The sequence below is a fragment of the Entelurus aequoreus genome, linkage group LG07 (genome assembly GCF_033978785.1).
Source record: "Entelurus aequoreus isolate RoL-2023_Sb linkage group LG07, RoL_Eaeq_v1.1, whole genome shotgun sequence".
NCBI lineage: Eukaryota > Metazoa > Chordata > Actinopteri > Syngnathiformes > Syngnathidae > Entelurus > Entelurus aequoreus.
In genome coordinates this window covers 67294869-67310044 of record NC_084737.1, presented here as the reverse complement: position 1 = coordinate 67310044, position 15176 = coordinate 67294869, and the positions used below count along the sequence as shown (strand labels likewise).

The 15176-nt window shown below is 40.1% G+C and overlaps 1 protein-coding gene across 1 annotated transcript; it reads right to left on the bottom strand.

The window, feature by feature from the left end:
* Nucleotides 1–114: 114 nt before the first annotated feature.
* On the bottom strand, nucleotides 115–14445 carry pgd (phosphogluconate dehydrogenase). The gene is made up of 13 exons (XM_062054333.1): nucleotides 14353–14445; nucleotides 13952–14027; nucleotides 13695–13874; nucleotides 12412–12477; nucleotides 12224–12342; nucleotides 9586–9655; nucleotides 9371–9505; nucleotides 9106–9295; nucleotides 5788–5918; nucleotides 3654–3787; nucleotides 3394–3493; nucleotides 535–657; nucleotides 115–460 (listed from the first exon to the last, which is right to left on the bottom strand). The coding sequence occupies exons 1-13, from the start codon at nucleotides 14358–14360 to the stop codon at nucleotides 341–343; spliced, it is 1452 nt and encodes a 483-aa protein (XP_061910317.1). The 5' UTR covers nucleotides 14361–14445; the 3' UTR covers nucleotides 115–340.
* Between the last annotated feature and the right edge of the window lie 731 nt (nucleotides 14446–15176).

Below are 15176 nucleotides of genomic sequence, written 5' to 3'. Positions count from 1 at the left end.
TGCAGTGTGGATGAGCTTAAGAATGCTGCCAACTTGTTGCCTAATTTAGAATCACAAACAAACCCTTTTCAATCCTGTTTAGGGCACCTGGAGAGTAAGGAACGTGCAAGCTAATTATAAAGGGATTGAAGTCTTTATTTAGTCTAACACAGCACAGTGCAACACTTTGTCTTAATCCAGCGTTAAGCAGCCTGACAGCTCATATACTGTCATTCTACACGTTGAAAAATAAAAGTGCAGAGACACGCGATTGGGAGTTGGGAGCGTGGTTAAAAAGGTGGAATGTGTAGCATGTCCACTTTTCCTCACAGATAACATCACCTCAGCCATGTTGTCCTCACTAAGCGTTGTAGGACGAGGAGGAGACGTTCCCACCGTGACCCGTCCAGTTGGTGTGGATGTAGCGTCCCGGGTTGCTGAGCAGCTCGTACGTGTGAGCTCCAAAGTAATCTCTCTGAGCCTGAACGGAACACAAGGCTTTACCTTTTGTTTGCTCCAAAAGCAAATGACAGTTCTTCATTTGATGCTGTTTACCTGGAGGAGGTTGGCAGGCAGCATGTGGTGTCTGTAGCCGTCATAGAAGGACAGCGCGGTGGTGAAGCAAGGCATGGGGATGCCGTGCTGGACGCCAGTGCTGACTGTTCTACGCCACGACTCCTACAAAGCAAACATTACCTTCTTGGTACAAAAACTCACCTTGAAATGTTCTTGCCCTTTTCTGACATAAAAAAATGATTCCTCACTTTGGACACTTCATTAGGTACACAGTCTAATGACATCCATTACAAGAGTTGTATAAAAGAGTACGGACACGCGATATATTTCTTTCCAAGCCGATACCAAAAACTTATTTATATCTCAGATTTTATTTTAAGTATATTTGCCCTTTTTTCCATGCTTAGTGTTTGCAGGGCATTTGGTTCGTGCAGGACACGGGACATTTTCCTCTGAAGGAGTAAAGAAGTCCTGCACAGCTGACACCATGTTTGGTTACACTGAGAGGTCCAATGAGTTTAGGGGCAGTTTGGAACCTCCTACACCAGGAGTGTCAAAGTCAAGGCCCGTGGGTCGGAACTGGCTGGAATGAATTATCTATGGCCCCCTGGATGACATTTGATTTAGTGTTAAAACCGGCCCGCAGGCCACAGCCGCCTGCTGCTGTTATGCACGCACCAATACTCCATCAGTGCTGGCGCTAGGAGCTGTCAAAATGGGGTCCCAGGGACCCCATCAAGTCATAAAATGGGGTGACAGTAAATTTTTTGTAACCGCTTTGAAAACAAATGATAAATGTATGCATTATCCTGTTATATCTCACATTCTATATTGTGTTTTGGAAAAATGTTGTCAAAAACAATTCATTAAAAAAATAATACAAAAGACAACAAATGTTTACGCATATGTAAATATATTCAGTTATAAACATACATTCACTTTCTTCTTTCCTTCATGGATCTAAACTTTACCGCTGCCGGTATTTTTTCTATATTTTTATTGTAATATTTTCAGAATGTGTTTGTTCTATTTTGGCCAAAGTAATGCAAAGAAATCAATCTGAAGTTGTCTTTATTTTTAATGCCATGATTTGAATAGTGCGGCCCGCGTGTGCACAGATTTTCCTCCATGCGGCCCGTGAGCTAAAATGAGTTTGACACCCCTGTCCTACACGGTAGGAGCGCTTGATTTGTTCACCTTAAAGCACCAACTGCACAGTATACCATAATTTCCGGACTGTAAGCCGCTACTTTTTCCCCTCGTTCTGGTCCCTGCGGCTTATACAAGGGTGCGGCTTATTTACGGCCTGTTCTTCTCCGACACCGACGAAGAGGATTTCGGTGGTTTTAGTATTCAGGAGGAAGACAATGACACAATGATTAAAGACTGACTTTTCATATACCGGTAGGCTGGTTATTTTGATAACGTACAGGCGAGCACTTTGTATTACTTTGCACCGTTGTATTATTTGTACTCTGCACGAATGCTGTTCGCCATGTCAAAGATGTGAAAGTTTGATTGAATGATTGAAAGATTTATTGTTAATAAATGGGACGCTCATCTCTGTCCCGACAATCCCGTCCGTGGTAGCAGGAACCCCTATATACTACGGTAATTACACATCAAAACCCTGCGGCTTATAGTCGGGTGCGGCTTATATATGGAGCAATCTGTATTTTCCCCTAAATTTAGCTGGTGCGGCTTATAGTCAGGTGCGGCTTATAGTCCGCAAATTGCGGTAATTAATCTCGCCTCATTGAAAAGTTTTCCAGCAAGGATGGGCGATATGTCCTAAAATCTATATCATGATATATATTGCAGACTCCGGCGATACCAATATGTATCACAATAAATTATTTGGTACGTAAATGGCAATTGAGCCAATTTAAAACAGGTTTAAAAATATTCCTAGTTATCTGCTGATGTATTCAGTAACAGATTGTGTCATTTCTGGTTGTATTATTTTCCCAGAACTAATAAAAATCGACTTGCTAATTTGTTTGATTTAATACCAAGTAGTTACCGAATATTGGTCAAACCAATGCTGATACTGATACTTACATTTTTAAAGATCATTTAATTATTTTTTTATTACAATTATAACCAGACAAAAACACAGTATGGCGATGTAAACAATATCAAATAAATATTCAAATAATTCCTACTATTGGCTTTGATTAAAATCCTTTGGTTTTTTCCATTAAAGCCCTCATGTGTCCAGGGACTTATTACCTGATTTTGTAACAAAAACGACAAAATATTATTTGAAACTAAAGATTATCAATCTAACCAATGTAGTACCAACCTGATACTATACTATTTGCTTTTGTTTCTGTCGATATTTGTAAACACCCGTCCACCTTTGTTTACATTCAAGCACTTTAGCTTAGTGGTTAGCCTATCCTTCTAGTGTGGCATGTTTAGCTAATCTTTGTCCTCCAGTGATAAGGATACTTGTAAGAAACAGTTTATTTGTCGCCATGGAGGCGAGGATTGCTGTCTTAAAAGCGGCTTTGCATTGTGAAGGGACGTTAGCCGCTAGCAAGGACGCTACATTGCTTTGAGGACGCCTTTGTTCACGTGTCGCTGTCAAATTTGCGGGACACAGCTAGAATCAGCCAAATTGATATCATTTATATCTTCTATAGCATGCAACCCTAGTAATCAGAGCTATTTTTCTAATGTCATCATAATACCTCATTTTAAAAAAAAGTCTACCTTTTGAGATAGTAAGAAAGGCGAATACTATTAATATAATGACAATATTACATCTCTGAGGGTGTTAAGCCATCAAATGCGTGATGACAAAACGGTAAAAAAAAGTGTTGCTTCACCGCAGACTTTTGTAAGAGGAAATTAGCATCAATGCAGGTATTGCATCATCGCCCTTCGTCATACCTGACAGTCCTGCACGGCGTTGTTGAAGAAAGAGTCCAACAACAAGTTCTGCAGCTCAGCGTCTCTGTCGAACGCCTCCTTGATTTTACCCAGGAACACACTAGAGGCACAAAGACAAGTTCATTAATTATGATACATTCTAATTTAAATTCCTCAAATCATGTTGACATTGCTGTAAGGATTATTGAAAAAAAAAATGTCCCTAGGGGAGTGCCTAAAAAGACATAAGATGAGGTCAGTGCTCTATTATTGATACAAACCTTCGGATGATGCAGCCTCCTCGCCACATCAGAGCGATGCCGCCGTAGTTGAGGGACCAGCTGAACTCCTTGGCCGCCTGGCGAAGCAGCATGAAGCCCTGAGCGTAGGAGATGATCTTGGAGGCATACAGGGCCTGCAAATAGACTTGATATGAGCACGTTTCATCAAAGACATCTTACACAAGATGGACATCCAGAAAGTATTCACAGCGCTTCACTTTTTCCATGTTTTGTTATGCTACAGCTTTATTCAAAATAGTAATACATTCATTTTTGTCCTCACAATTCTAGACACATTATCTTATAATGACAATGTAAAATAGTTGTTCTTTTAATATGCAAATGTATTTTTATTTTTTTTAAACAACAACAACAAAATCACATGTATGGAAGTATCCACAGCTTTTGCTCAATACTTTGTTGATGCAGTTTTTGGCAGCAATTACAGCCTCAAGTCTTTTTGAATATGATGCCACAAGCTTAGCACACCGATCTTTGGGCAGTTTCGCCCATTCATCTTTGCAGCACCCATCAAGTTCCATCAAGTTGGATGGGAAGTGTTGGTTTTCATCCATGATGTCTCTATACATTGCTGCGTTCATCTTTCCCTCTATCCTGACTAGTCTCCCAGTTCCTGCCGCTGGAAAACATCCCCAGAGCATGATGCTGCCACCACCATGCTTCACTTGTATGGTATGGGCCTGGTGATGAGCGGTGCCTGGTTTCCTCCAAACATGATGCTTGGCATTCACACCAAAAAGTTCAATCCTTATCTCATCAGACCAGAGAATTTTGTTTCTCATGGTCTGAGAGTAGAGATGTGCCGATAAATGCTTTAAAATGTAATATCGGAAATTATCGGTATCGTTTGTTTTTTTTAATTAAATCAACATAAAAAACACAAGATACACTTACAATTAGTACACCAACCCAAAAAACCTCCCTCCCCCATTTACACTCATTCACACAAAAGGGTTGTTTCTTTCTGTTATTAATATTCTGGTTCCTACATTATATATCAATATATATCAATACAGTCTGCAAGGGATACAGTCCGTAAGCACACATGATTGTGCGTGCTGCTGGTCCACTAATAGTATTAACCTTTTACAGTTAATTTTGCTCATTTTCATTCATTACTAGTTTCTATGTAACTGTTTTTATATTGTTTTACTTTCTTTTTTATTCAAGAAAATGTTTTTTATTTATTTATCTTATTTTATGAATTTTTTTTAAAGGACCTTATCTTTACCATACCTGGTCGTCCAAATTAGGCATAATAATGTGTTAATTCCACAACTGTATATATCAGTATCTGTAATTAAGAGTTGGACAATATCGGAATATCGGATATCGGCAAAAAGCCATTATCGGACATCCCTATCTGAGAGTCTTTCAGGTGAATGGTTACTAAGAAATGGCTTCCGTCTGACCACTCTACCGTACAGGCCTGATTGGTGGATTTTTGCAGCGATGGTTGTCCTTCTGAAAGGTTGTCCTCTCTCGTCAGAGGAATGCTGGAGCTCTGACAAAGTGACCATCGGGTTCTTGGTCACCTCCCTGACTAGACTAAGATGAATGCAGTAATGTGCAGAGACATCCTGGATGAAAATCATCCAATCTGATGGAACCTGAGAGGGGCTGCAAAAAGGAATGGGCAAAACTGCCCAAAGATAAGCATCATATTCCAAAAGACTTGAGGCTGTAATTGCTGACAACGGTGCGTCAAAGTATTGAGCAAAGGGTCTGAATATTTATGTACATGTGATTTTTTTTAATTTGTAATAAATTTGCTAAATTGGGAAAAAAAAGAAGCATTTTCACATTGTCATTATTATTGTGTGTTGAATTTTGAGGACAAAAATGAATTTATTCAATTTTGGAATAAGGCTGAAACATAACAAAATGTGGAAAAAGTGCAGCGCTTTGAATACTTTCCGGATGCACTGTTAAGTATTGGTGTTGGCACGGTGACACTCCCCTTAGACAATATAATAGTTACTCCTCAACAGGCTTTAATTACTATTATGTGTAATACGGCTTTCATAGTCAACATGTGATGAAAGGACAAAAAAAAAAGGGCATCATAGTTAGGAAATCTAATTGAGCAACCATGTGCCACTGACAGTTCTACCTTCCTAATGTCCTCCAAGAAGGCGGCCTTGTCCCCTTTGAAGGTGACTCCCTGTGGCCCTGACAGGCTGTGGCTGGCCTCCACTCTCTCTTCTTTCAGAGAGGACAGACATCTGGCGAAGACAGCCTCCCCTGAAGACGCAAACACAAATGAGTGGTTGTGTGCAAAGAAGTTTCCAGTCAACTTGCAAAACAGGTTATTGAGCAAGCAGGAAATGGTGGAAGAGTCCAAAATACATGAAGTAGCTTGAATACAAGGTAAGCATGACTTGCTAAAATACACACAATTATAAAGTTCAACCTGGGGTTTGAATGAATCAAAGTTTAGGTGAATATCTTCTGTTACTTTTTCACAATTCTAAAAACATTCTGTTAACTTCAAGAGCATTCTAATTAACTTAGTCTAAGTTAATTTTAATCAATTTAGTCACTTATTAATAGGAGTCTTTATGGCAATAATGGAATCCCTTGACTTGTCCATGCTCCACTATCATAATGGTGAAGCAGGATGTAGTCTGCTTTGAAGCTCCACATTATTTACATGACTTAGTGGAGGCAAGATGAGTCAATGTTTCGTTTAATGAGTAAAATACACAGAAATAAAATGTAAATATTTTAGGTTTCCGCAAGACTGCTCGAAAAGAGCGCACATAAATAGGTAGATGTACTTTATTGATTCCTTCAGGAAAATTCAAATGGGAACGGTGCAGCATTTGGTGATGCAGATCACACTGCGGGTGATGCGGGGCAGGGACAGGGACAGCGCAGTGCAGATAAAAAGGGATGTTTCAAAGAAAAACACCCACAAGGTAGAAAGAGAGCAAAGGGCCCAAAGAAGATGAGGAATGCTGTCAAAGGGGTTGCTGTCATTTTGAGCTGAGAAATACAGCACTGTCAAATGTAGCTAGTATTACACAAATCTCACTACATCAATGATGCAGCACGTTATGATAAAAGCATCCCGCATATTTAAGAGCAGCAAACAAGCAGAAACAAGGAAAAGGTCTCTTTTGGTAGCTAACGCTATCTTAACCTCGTACTGGTGTCACTGGAGAGTTCCTTCAACCATTTTACACAGTCACCATTAAACTATTTCTGCATGTTTGTTAATATCCCACAGACTGCATTAGCTGCAGCGCACACAAACTTGCTGTTCCCTGTAACCACGTTTGATTGGCCAACTGGCAAAGGACGCGAGGTTTGACGATTCTGATTTCAAGTCAGACGAGTGAAAAATATGAGGTGTAATAATAATGACAATAAAAATAAGGTGACCACAAACATATACTGTATATTATCCTAAAACGTTAGTGAAATTACAAGCAAACCAGCAGTGCGGATTATTTCGACACATTCTCCAACTAGCAGGACGACCCAGCGGCCTGCGGAACAGCATAGTCGCGTACCGCTGCGCCACAAAAGATGGAAGCACAGCACGATGACCAGGCTAAAGACTGATTAATCGATTGAAACTTTTATTAGTAGATTGCACAGTACAGTACATATTCCGTACAATTGACCACTAAATGGTAACACCCGAATAGGTTTTTTAATTTGTTTAAGTCGGGGTCCACGTAAATCAATTCATGGTACTCTGACTCTGATTACATCTCTTCTATTAATCATCCTTCATTATCATTTACTAGGAGTCAGTACTTATACATTTTATAATATTAATGTGTGTTTAATGAGTATGTCAGTTATATTTAGGGTTTAACCCTACATTGGGCTTTGATGCATTTAGCATGTTAGCTTCCTTTGTAGCGAGTGGCAAAAACGAAGAGGGTTATTGGAGAAGAATCTGAATTCTTCTCCAATAACGACAACATTCTTCCTGGGAACATTTTTCAACCTGAGGTAATTCCAAAAAGAAGCTTCAGGAAGGAGGCGGCGGCCGACCATACAATAAAGCAGTTTGATTGGCAACTGTGCTACCCATTAATTAGTCACCTATTGCACATTTTGATCGGAAATTAGAGCACAATGTCAACATCAAGCTAGTTTGGAGATTTGGAGGGGGAGGAGCAAGCCAGTGTAGTATACAGTGGTGCTTCTATGCAGCATTTAAATCCAGGCATTTTCATTGGCGTCTCAATTGCCATAGACTTTTATTAATCCCACATTAGGGAAATTCCACAATAGCAGGAATCTACTTGTAGATTTTTATGTGACATTTAATTGACTTGAAATCTAAGTGTAATAATGGGGCAGCACGATGGAACAGGGGTTAGTGCATGTGCCTCGTAGGTGTACTCCGCCTTCCGCCTGAATGCAGCTGAGATAGGCTCCAGCACCCCACCGTGACCCCAAAAGGGACAAGTGGTAGAAGATGGATGGATGTCTGACTTGTATAAAAAAAACCTTATAGTTTGGCGATGCAGCGCCACCTGTTGCTTTGGCATGCACTTCACATCCTGCAAAAACATTTAGGGGATGTTTTTTTCTGTACACGTGAGTATTGCTTGTATAGCCTGTGTCCACAGAACTATCCCGGCGAGGAATGTCGACACTGGCGAGACAAATGTGCAAAGTACACCATGTTGGCTTGCAGCTCCACTCTTGTACAATGAGGCCGGTTGTACTGCTGTCACACACTCAGCAATGCCAAACTCCCACACTGCACAGACTTTAAATATGAATACTGTACACCTCCTGACCTTCCAGGACCAACCTTGTCTGTTTATGAAAGGCAGATCGTAGGCAAACAAATCCTCCTTATGTCACCCGAGATGAGCAGACTGCTAGAAAAGCCTTCAATCTTCTTAACGATGGACACAAATCAACCTCGCTGCCAGGAAGAGACTCACTTAGCCAGCTAGTGTTAGCTGCTCGGACCATTCACACTTCCTCATGTTGAAACTAGGGCTGCAACTAACGATTAATTTGATAATCGATTAATCTGTCTATTATTACTTCGATTAATCGATTAATAATCGGATAAAAGAGACAAACTATATTTCTATCCTTTCCAGTATTTTATTGAAAAAAACAACAGCATACTGGCACCATACTTATTTTGATTATTGTTTCTCAGCTGTTTGTAAATGTTGCAGTTTATAAATAAAGATTTATTTTTAAAAAAAAAAAAATATTTTTTTTTTTTTTTTTTTAAAGCCTCTGCGCATGCGCATAGCATAGATCCAACGAATCGATGACTAAATTAATCGGCAACTATTTTTATAATCGATTTTAATTGATTTAATCGATTAGTTGTTGCAGCCCTAGTTGAAACAGGTTTGATGGGCCACTATTGGCGTAACCGTGACAACGACAGATGAGTCAGAAGAGGAATGAGATAGGAAAGCAGCTACTTCCTTACCAATCAAAGTCACAGGTGTGCCGTATTCCAGGGCTGAAATGGCAGTCCACTTCCCTGTGCCTTTCTGTCCTGCGCTGTCACGGATCTTGGGCAGCAGGTGTGTACCATCGGGGTCTCGGTACTTCAGGATGTTCGCGGTGATCTCGATGAGGAACGAGTCCAATTCCGTTTTGTTCCAGTTTTCGAAAGCCTGAGGGGTTCAGACACAAAGCAGGTGGATTAGGTCTGCAGAAAATAGCTACTAAAGTCGTCCATGAACGCTCACCTGTGCCATCTCATCATGGTCCATGCCAAGCACGTCCTTCATCAGGTGATAGGCCTCGCAAATTAGCTGCATGTCACCGTACTCTATGCCGTTGTGGACCATTTTGACAAAATGCCCCGCGCCCTCGTCTCCCACCTGCATAGACAATCACTCGGTTATTGCGAGGTACAAAAGACGCCACAACGATCCCCCAAAACTCAAATGTAGACACTCACCCAATCACAGCAGGGCTCTCCTGTTCCCACCTTGGCAGCGATGCTTTGAAAGATGTCTTTTATGTGAGGCCTTTAACAGAAGAAAGACATGACTATGGCGTCAAAACACTGCCAAAATAGTTAAGAGTAAAAACCACGCTCAGCACTTGGTTTGTGTTCGCGATGTGTGTACCACTGGTGGTACACAGCTCCATCCAGTAGTATGCCAAAGAATCACTTAATTAAATAGTCAAAAACAGTGTTACTGTTCAAACTGTGTGTAATGTTATAGTGGCCAAAAATGTTAAATATACTTTTGAAATAAAACCTCCGCCTCGTTTTTAATGAATACTTAGGCCTACTACGCTACTGTACTATAATGATGGTCATTATGGTGGTACATGGATAGACTATTTTTTTCCTGTGGTGGTACTTGTTGAAAAAAGTTTGAGGACCACTGGTCTACACAGAGAGGACATGCGAACGTAAAATGAGTTTGCGCGCACAAAATGAGTATGCCCATGGTAGACAACCACTATGTACATTGCCAGACATCTTTAATTCCAACTCAGCATTCAAATACTTTTCCAGCTTGATTCCCACATTAGAATCTTGCTTGCGTGCCTCACCCAGCTCAAAACCCAATGCTCTTTTTTCCCAATGCATGGTACCCACTCTATCTACTCCTCATGACTTTACTCACTGTTAGCACTTCCGTGTGCAAAACCTGTTACTAGGTAATGTAGTACTCGGTCAGCCAGGGTTTCAAGTGTGTCAAGACAAAAATAATACAGCAATGTAAACACACATAATGTGTTGGTTATTCCCTGAGACTCTTCTTGAACAAAGTGTATTTTGTTATCTTTGTTTGTTTTTGTTTTGGGGGGGGGGGGGTGTGAATGTGTGTGTGAATGGGTGAATGTGGAAATACTGTCAAAGCGCTTTGAGTACCTTGAAGGTAGAAAAGCGCTATACAAGTATAACCCATTTATCATTTATGTGTATTTGCTTTTTATAAATGTAATAATACATGTGTTTGGGGCGGGGGCGTGGTTGGGGCGTGGCCAAGGGCGTGGTTAAGAGGAGAGTATATTTACAGCTAGAATTCACCAAATCAAGTATTTCACACATATATATATATATATATATATATATATATATATATATATATATATATATATATATATATATATATATATATATATATATATATATATATATATATATATATATATATATATATATATATATATATATATATATGTATGAAATACTTGACTTTCAGTGAATTCTAGCTATATATATACATTTTATTTTTATTTTATTATACATATAAATAAAAGACATACTTGAATTTCAGTATTCTGCAGGCTATCCGGTAGGTGGCAGTATTGCCCTGTTTAAGAGTGTCACAACATTGCTGTTTATGGCAGACGAACTGCTTTACAGTAGACTAAACGTGACTGCTGTTGTTGTGTGTTGTTACCGCGCTGGGAGGACGTTAATGAAACTGCCTAACAATAAACCCACATAAGAAACCAAGAACTCTCTCTGCTTGTTGTGCACTCTACTCTCTAAAAGCCGTAGATGTTATGACGTCATTGGGCAGGCAAGCTGCTGGGAAAGCGGACGTGAGAACGGCTGTCCCCACTCAGGTCCGCATTGAGCTGGAGGGGGCGTGGCCTCCAGCTCCGGCTGAATACCGGGAGTTTGTCGGGAGAAGGGAGGTTGTCGGGAGAGGCGCTGAATACCGGGATTCTCCCGCTAAAAACGGGAGGGTTGGCAAGTATGCAATAAATCTACCGTATTTTTTGGATTATAAATCACACTTTTTTTCATAGTTTCATACTCCGGAGCGACTTATGTGTGAAGTTATTAACACATTACCGTAAAATATCAAATAATATTATTTATCTCATTCGCGTAAGAGACGAAGCAAATGGCAGCAATCGTCACACACACGTCAGCAATCGTCACTCACACGTCAACCAATAAGAATTTGGCGGGGGAGGGTCATGGCAGAAGTGCATTGTGGGTCGTGGGATGCTAATTGCTATATGCTACTGCCGTAGCTATTAAAATGGATCCCATCAATATTGGCGGTAACTTATAAAAACTGAGAAGGACTGAACTAAAATGGCACCGAAAAGGAAATCATATACTGCAGATTACAAGCTGGACGTAGTGAAATATGCAGCAGAGAACGGCAATCGAGCAGCAGAAAGAAAGGACATACCAGAGGCGACACCGGGGAGGAAGATTTCATGGGATTTAGCGATTAGGAGTGACAGATTGTTTGGTAAACGTATAGCATGTTCTATATGTTATAGTTATTTGAATGACTCTTGTCATGATGTGTTGCGTAACATACCAGGCACGTTCTCAGTTGGTTATTTGTGCGTCATATAACGTACACTTATTCAGCCTGTTGTTCATTATTCTTTATTTATTTTAAATTGCCTTTCAAATGTCTATTCTTGGTGTTGGATTTTATCAAATAAATTTCCCCCAAAAATGCAACCTATACTCCAGTGCGACGTATATATGTTTTTTTCCTTCTTTATTGTGCATTTTCGGCCGGTGCAACGTATACTCCGGAGCAACTTATAGTCCGAAAAATACGGTAATCAAACATTGTCAGCGACAATGCGAGACTTACCAGGCCTCTGCGTGTCCTCCGGGCATAAGCGAAGGTCCTTTTCGTGCCCCCTCCTCACCGCCGCTGACTCCGCTTCCCACAAACAGCAAGTTCTTCTCCTTCAAGCTCTTACAGCGCCGCTGTGCAAAACAAACACAAAAAAACAACAGTTGGGACATGCACAGCAATATGGTGTCCTTCTTCCTTACCGTTGTGTCGGTGTACTCAGAGTTGCCGCCATCAATGATGATGTCTCCGGCTTCAAGCAAAGGAACCTGAGGGAGGACAGAAGCAAGATGAAATTGTTGCGTTCAGGCGATTCTGGCAACTTCAGACTAGGGCTGCAACAACTAATCTGTTAAATCGATTAAAATCGATTATAAAAATAGTTGGCGATTAATTTAGTCATCGATTCGTTGGAACTATGCTATACGCATGCGCAGAGGCTATTTTTTTTTTTTTTTTTAATAAACCTTTATTTATAAACTGCAACATTTACAAACAGCTGAGAAACAATAATCCAAAATAAGTACAAAAACAGTAAAAAACAGCGCCAGGGCAGCGCTGAAGCTACGTCTCATGAGGTGGAGGTAAGCCAGCCAATGATGTGTCATGTGCAACTCACGTGACGACGCCTTCCCCTTTGCTGGAAACATTCAAAAAATGGCGCAGGAAAACAGTACCGATAGTTCAGCGGAAAAACATCTTGAGGTTATTGCTTCAATGGAGAAAAGTGTACGACCTAAGTCGTCAAAAGTGTGGGAACACTTCACTTTAAAGACTTCAAAGAAGACCGTTTCCTGCAAAATGGCACGGAAGTACAACATTGCTTCAGGAGCATCTGAAAAGGAAACATGTTAGAGCCGTAGATGAAGGGAAGAACTCACTTTGCGTAACTTTTTAAGTCCATAGTGGCAACAGGCATTCATGAGTTCAGCTTTTTTGTGAGTAACGTTAACGTTATGCCTTTGTTGCAACGCGGGCCTGATAATGTGTCTCCGGCACCTTTGACTCCGTTTTGAGAGAAAACGCACGGTTACCAATTTCGAAATAAACGAAACAGACAGAAATATCTCAGGTTGGTTTCATAATGGATCAATGTAGCCGGGCCCGATAAAGCTATATAAATATATTTAGATGTGAGTGACGCTTTAGTATAACTAAACGTTATGAAGGTGCTGGAATATTTCATGCTATTATTCAGAGGCAGCCTAAAATGAATCCTTTATTTTTCACAACAGAAACGTGAACAATATCTGATCCAGTTCTGATTTGATGAGTTACATTTCTGTGTTATTATTGGTGTATGCTGCATCCCCAATGTCCAGAACATGGTGCCAGTATGCTGTTTTTTTTCAATAAAATACTGGAAAGGATAGAAATGTAGTTTGTCTCTTTTATCCGATTATTAATCGATAAATCAAAGTAATAATCGACAGATTAATCGATTATCAAATTAATCGTTAGTTGCAGCCCTACTTCAGACACCAACCAGCTTGTCGATAAAGTCGTCCACAGCCTGTCCAGCCTTGACCAGCAGGATGATCCTCCTGGGCTTTTTCAGCTTGGACACCATGTCCTCAAGAGACTCTGCTCCGATCACCTTGGAGCCCTTAGCCTCGTTCTTGAGGAAGTCATGCACCTTGGAGACAGTCCGGTTGTAGGCACACACCTGAGTAAGGGAACCGTGGGGTAGTATTATTGAATGTACATTTTCAGTAACATGTAGAAAAGCTGAGGAGCACTTACAACAAAGCCATGGTCATTCATGTTCATGATGATGTTCTGGCCCATGACAGCCAAACCAATCAGTGCAATGTCAGCTCTGTGATAGTGTTAACAAAGTAAAACACAAACTCTTAAGTAGTAGTAGGAATAGTAAAACTAACAAGAATGTCAGCAAAAAGTCAATGTTTAATCAATAGTATAATTATAATTGAGAATGTGTGGTAAAATTTCAAGGAAGTGAATTTCCACGCCTCACTTTCCAGGCTAAACCCCCCCCAAGCACTAGCAAACAAGCTATAGTAGCGCCATTGTCACGCTTATAATTCAAAACCAAATAAATAAGTAGTAAAGCCCATACAACATTACAGCTTCACAACGTTCTAGTATAAACAACAAAAAAGCCAACAGTGTTAAAAACTTACTTAGCCATTGTGCTCAGAATGACGTTGTTACCGTGAGATCTCCCAAATGACAGAACTCCTCTTCCTCCTTCTGAGCTCAGCGAGTTAAACCCCACCCCCCGCTCGCAACATCAGCCAATCACAGGCCACCATGACCGCTGGAGCGATGCAAGTGACGAAACATGATTGGTCAATAATCTGAGGGATCACTTCCGTTATTGCAAGAGTGGGCTGTCACTCTTTACGTAGGCGGATCTCTTTCTTTTTTTTTAAGGAAGGGTTGCACACATTAATCAAATTGGATTTAATTCTAATTCCTATTTTTTTGTGGTTTATACTTTTTGTTCCAAAGACGCCTTTCTGCGATATTTCTATTACTCATTTTTGTGGCTGATTTGGTCAGCCCCTTTATTATAGAACAGTGGTTATAATAGACATATGTAATAGGGCTACATCGATTAATCAACATAATCAAACAATTGATAATAAAAATCATATTTAAAAAAAAAAAATTCTGTTAACAGGAAATCTCGCAATTTAAGTCTGTTCATTTATTTGTACTGTGGTTGTATACTTTGTGTAATTAATAAAGTAAAACTCAGTTTCTCGGTCATGTGTTTATTACATTTGAATGTACTATATAATAGATTTTAAAAAATGAGTTAAAACTAAGTTTGGCTTGTTTGTCTAGTGCGGGGGTCAGCAATGCTTGCGGCTATTTAGCGCCGCCCTAGTGGCTCACTGGACCTCTTTAATAGATGTGTGAAAATGGAAAAAGATGAAGAAAAAAAATATGCTTTTTGTTTTAATGTATTTTCTGTAGAGAAACACATGACACAAACCTT

What these genes read in the sequence shown, in the direction of transcription:
- pgd (XM_062054333.1), bottom strand. An exon ending in GAGAGCCCTGCTGTGATTGG is followed by an intron (nt 9,506 to 9,585) that starts GTGAGTGTCTAC and finishes TTGTCTATGCAG; the next exon opens with GTGGGAGACGAGGGCGCGGG. An exon ending in ACGCCGTGCAGGACTGTCAG is followed by an intron (nt 658 to 3,393) that starts GTATGACGAAGG and finishes TTTGCTTTGTAG; the next exon opens with GAGTCGTGGCGTAGAACAGT.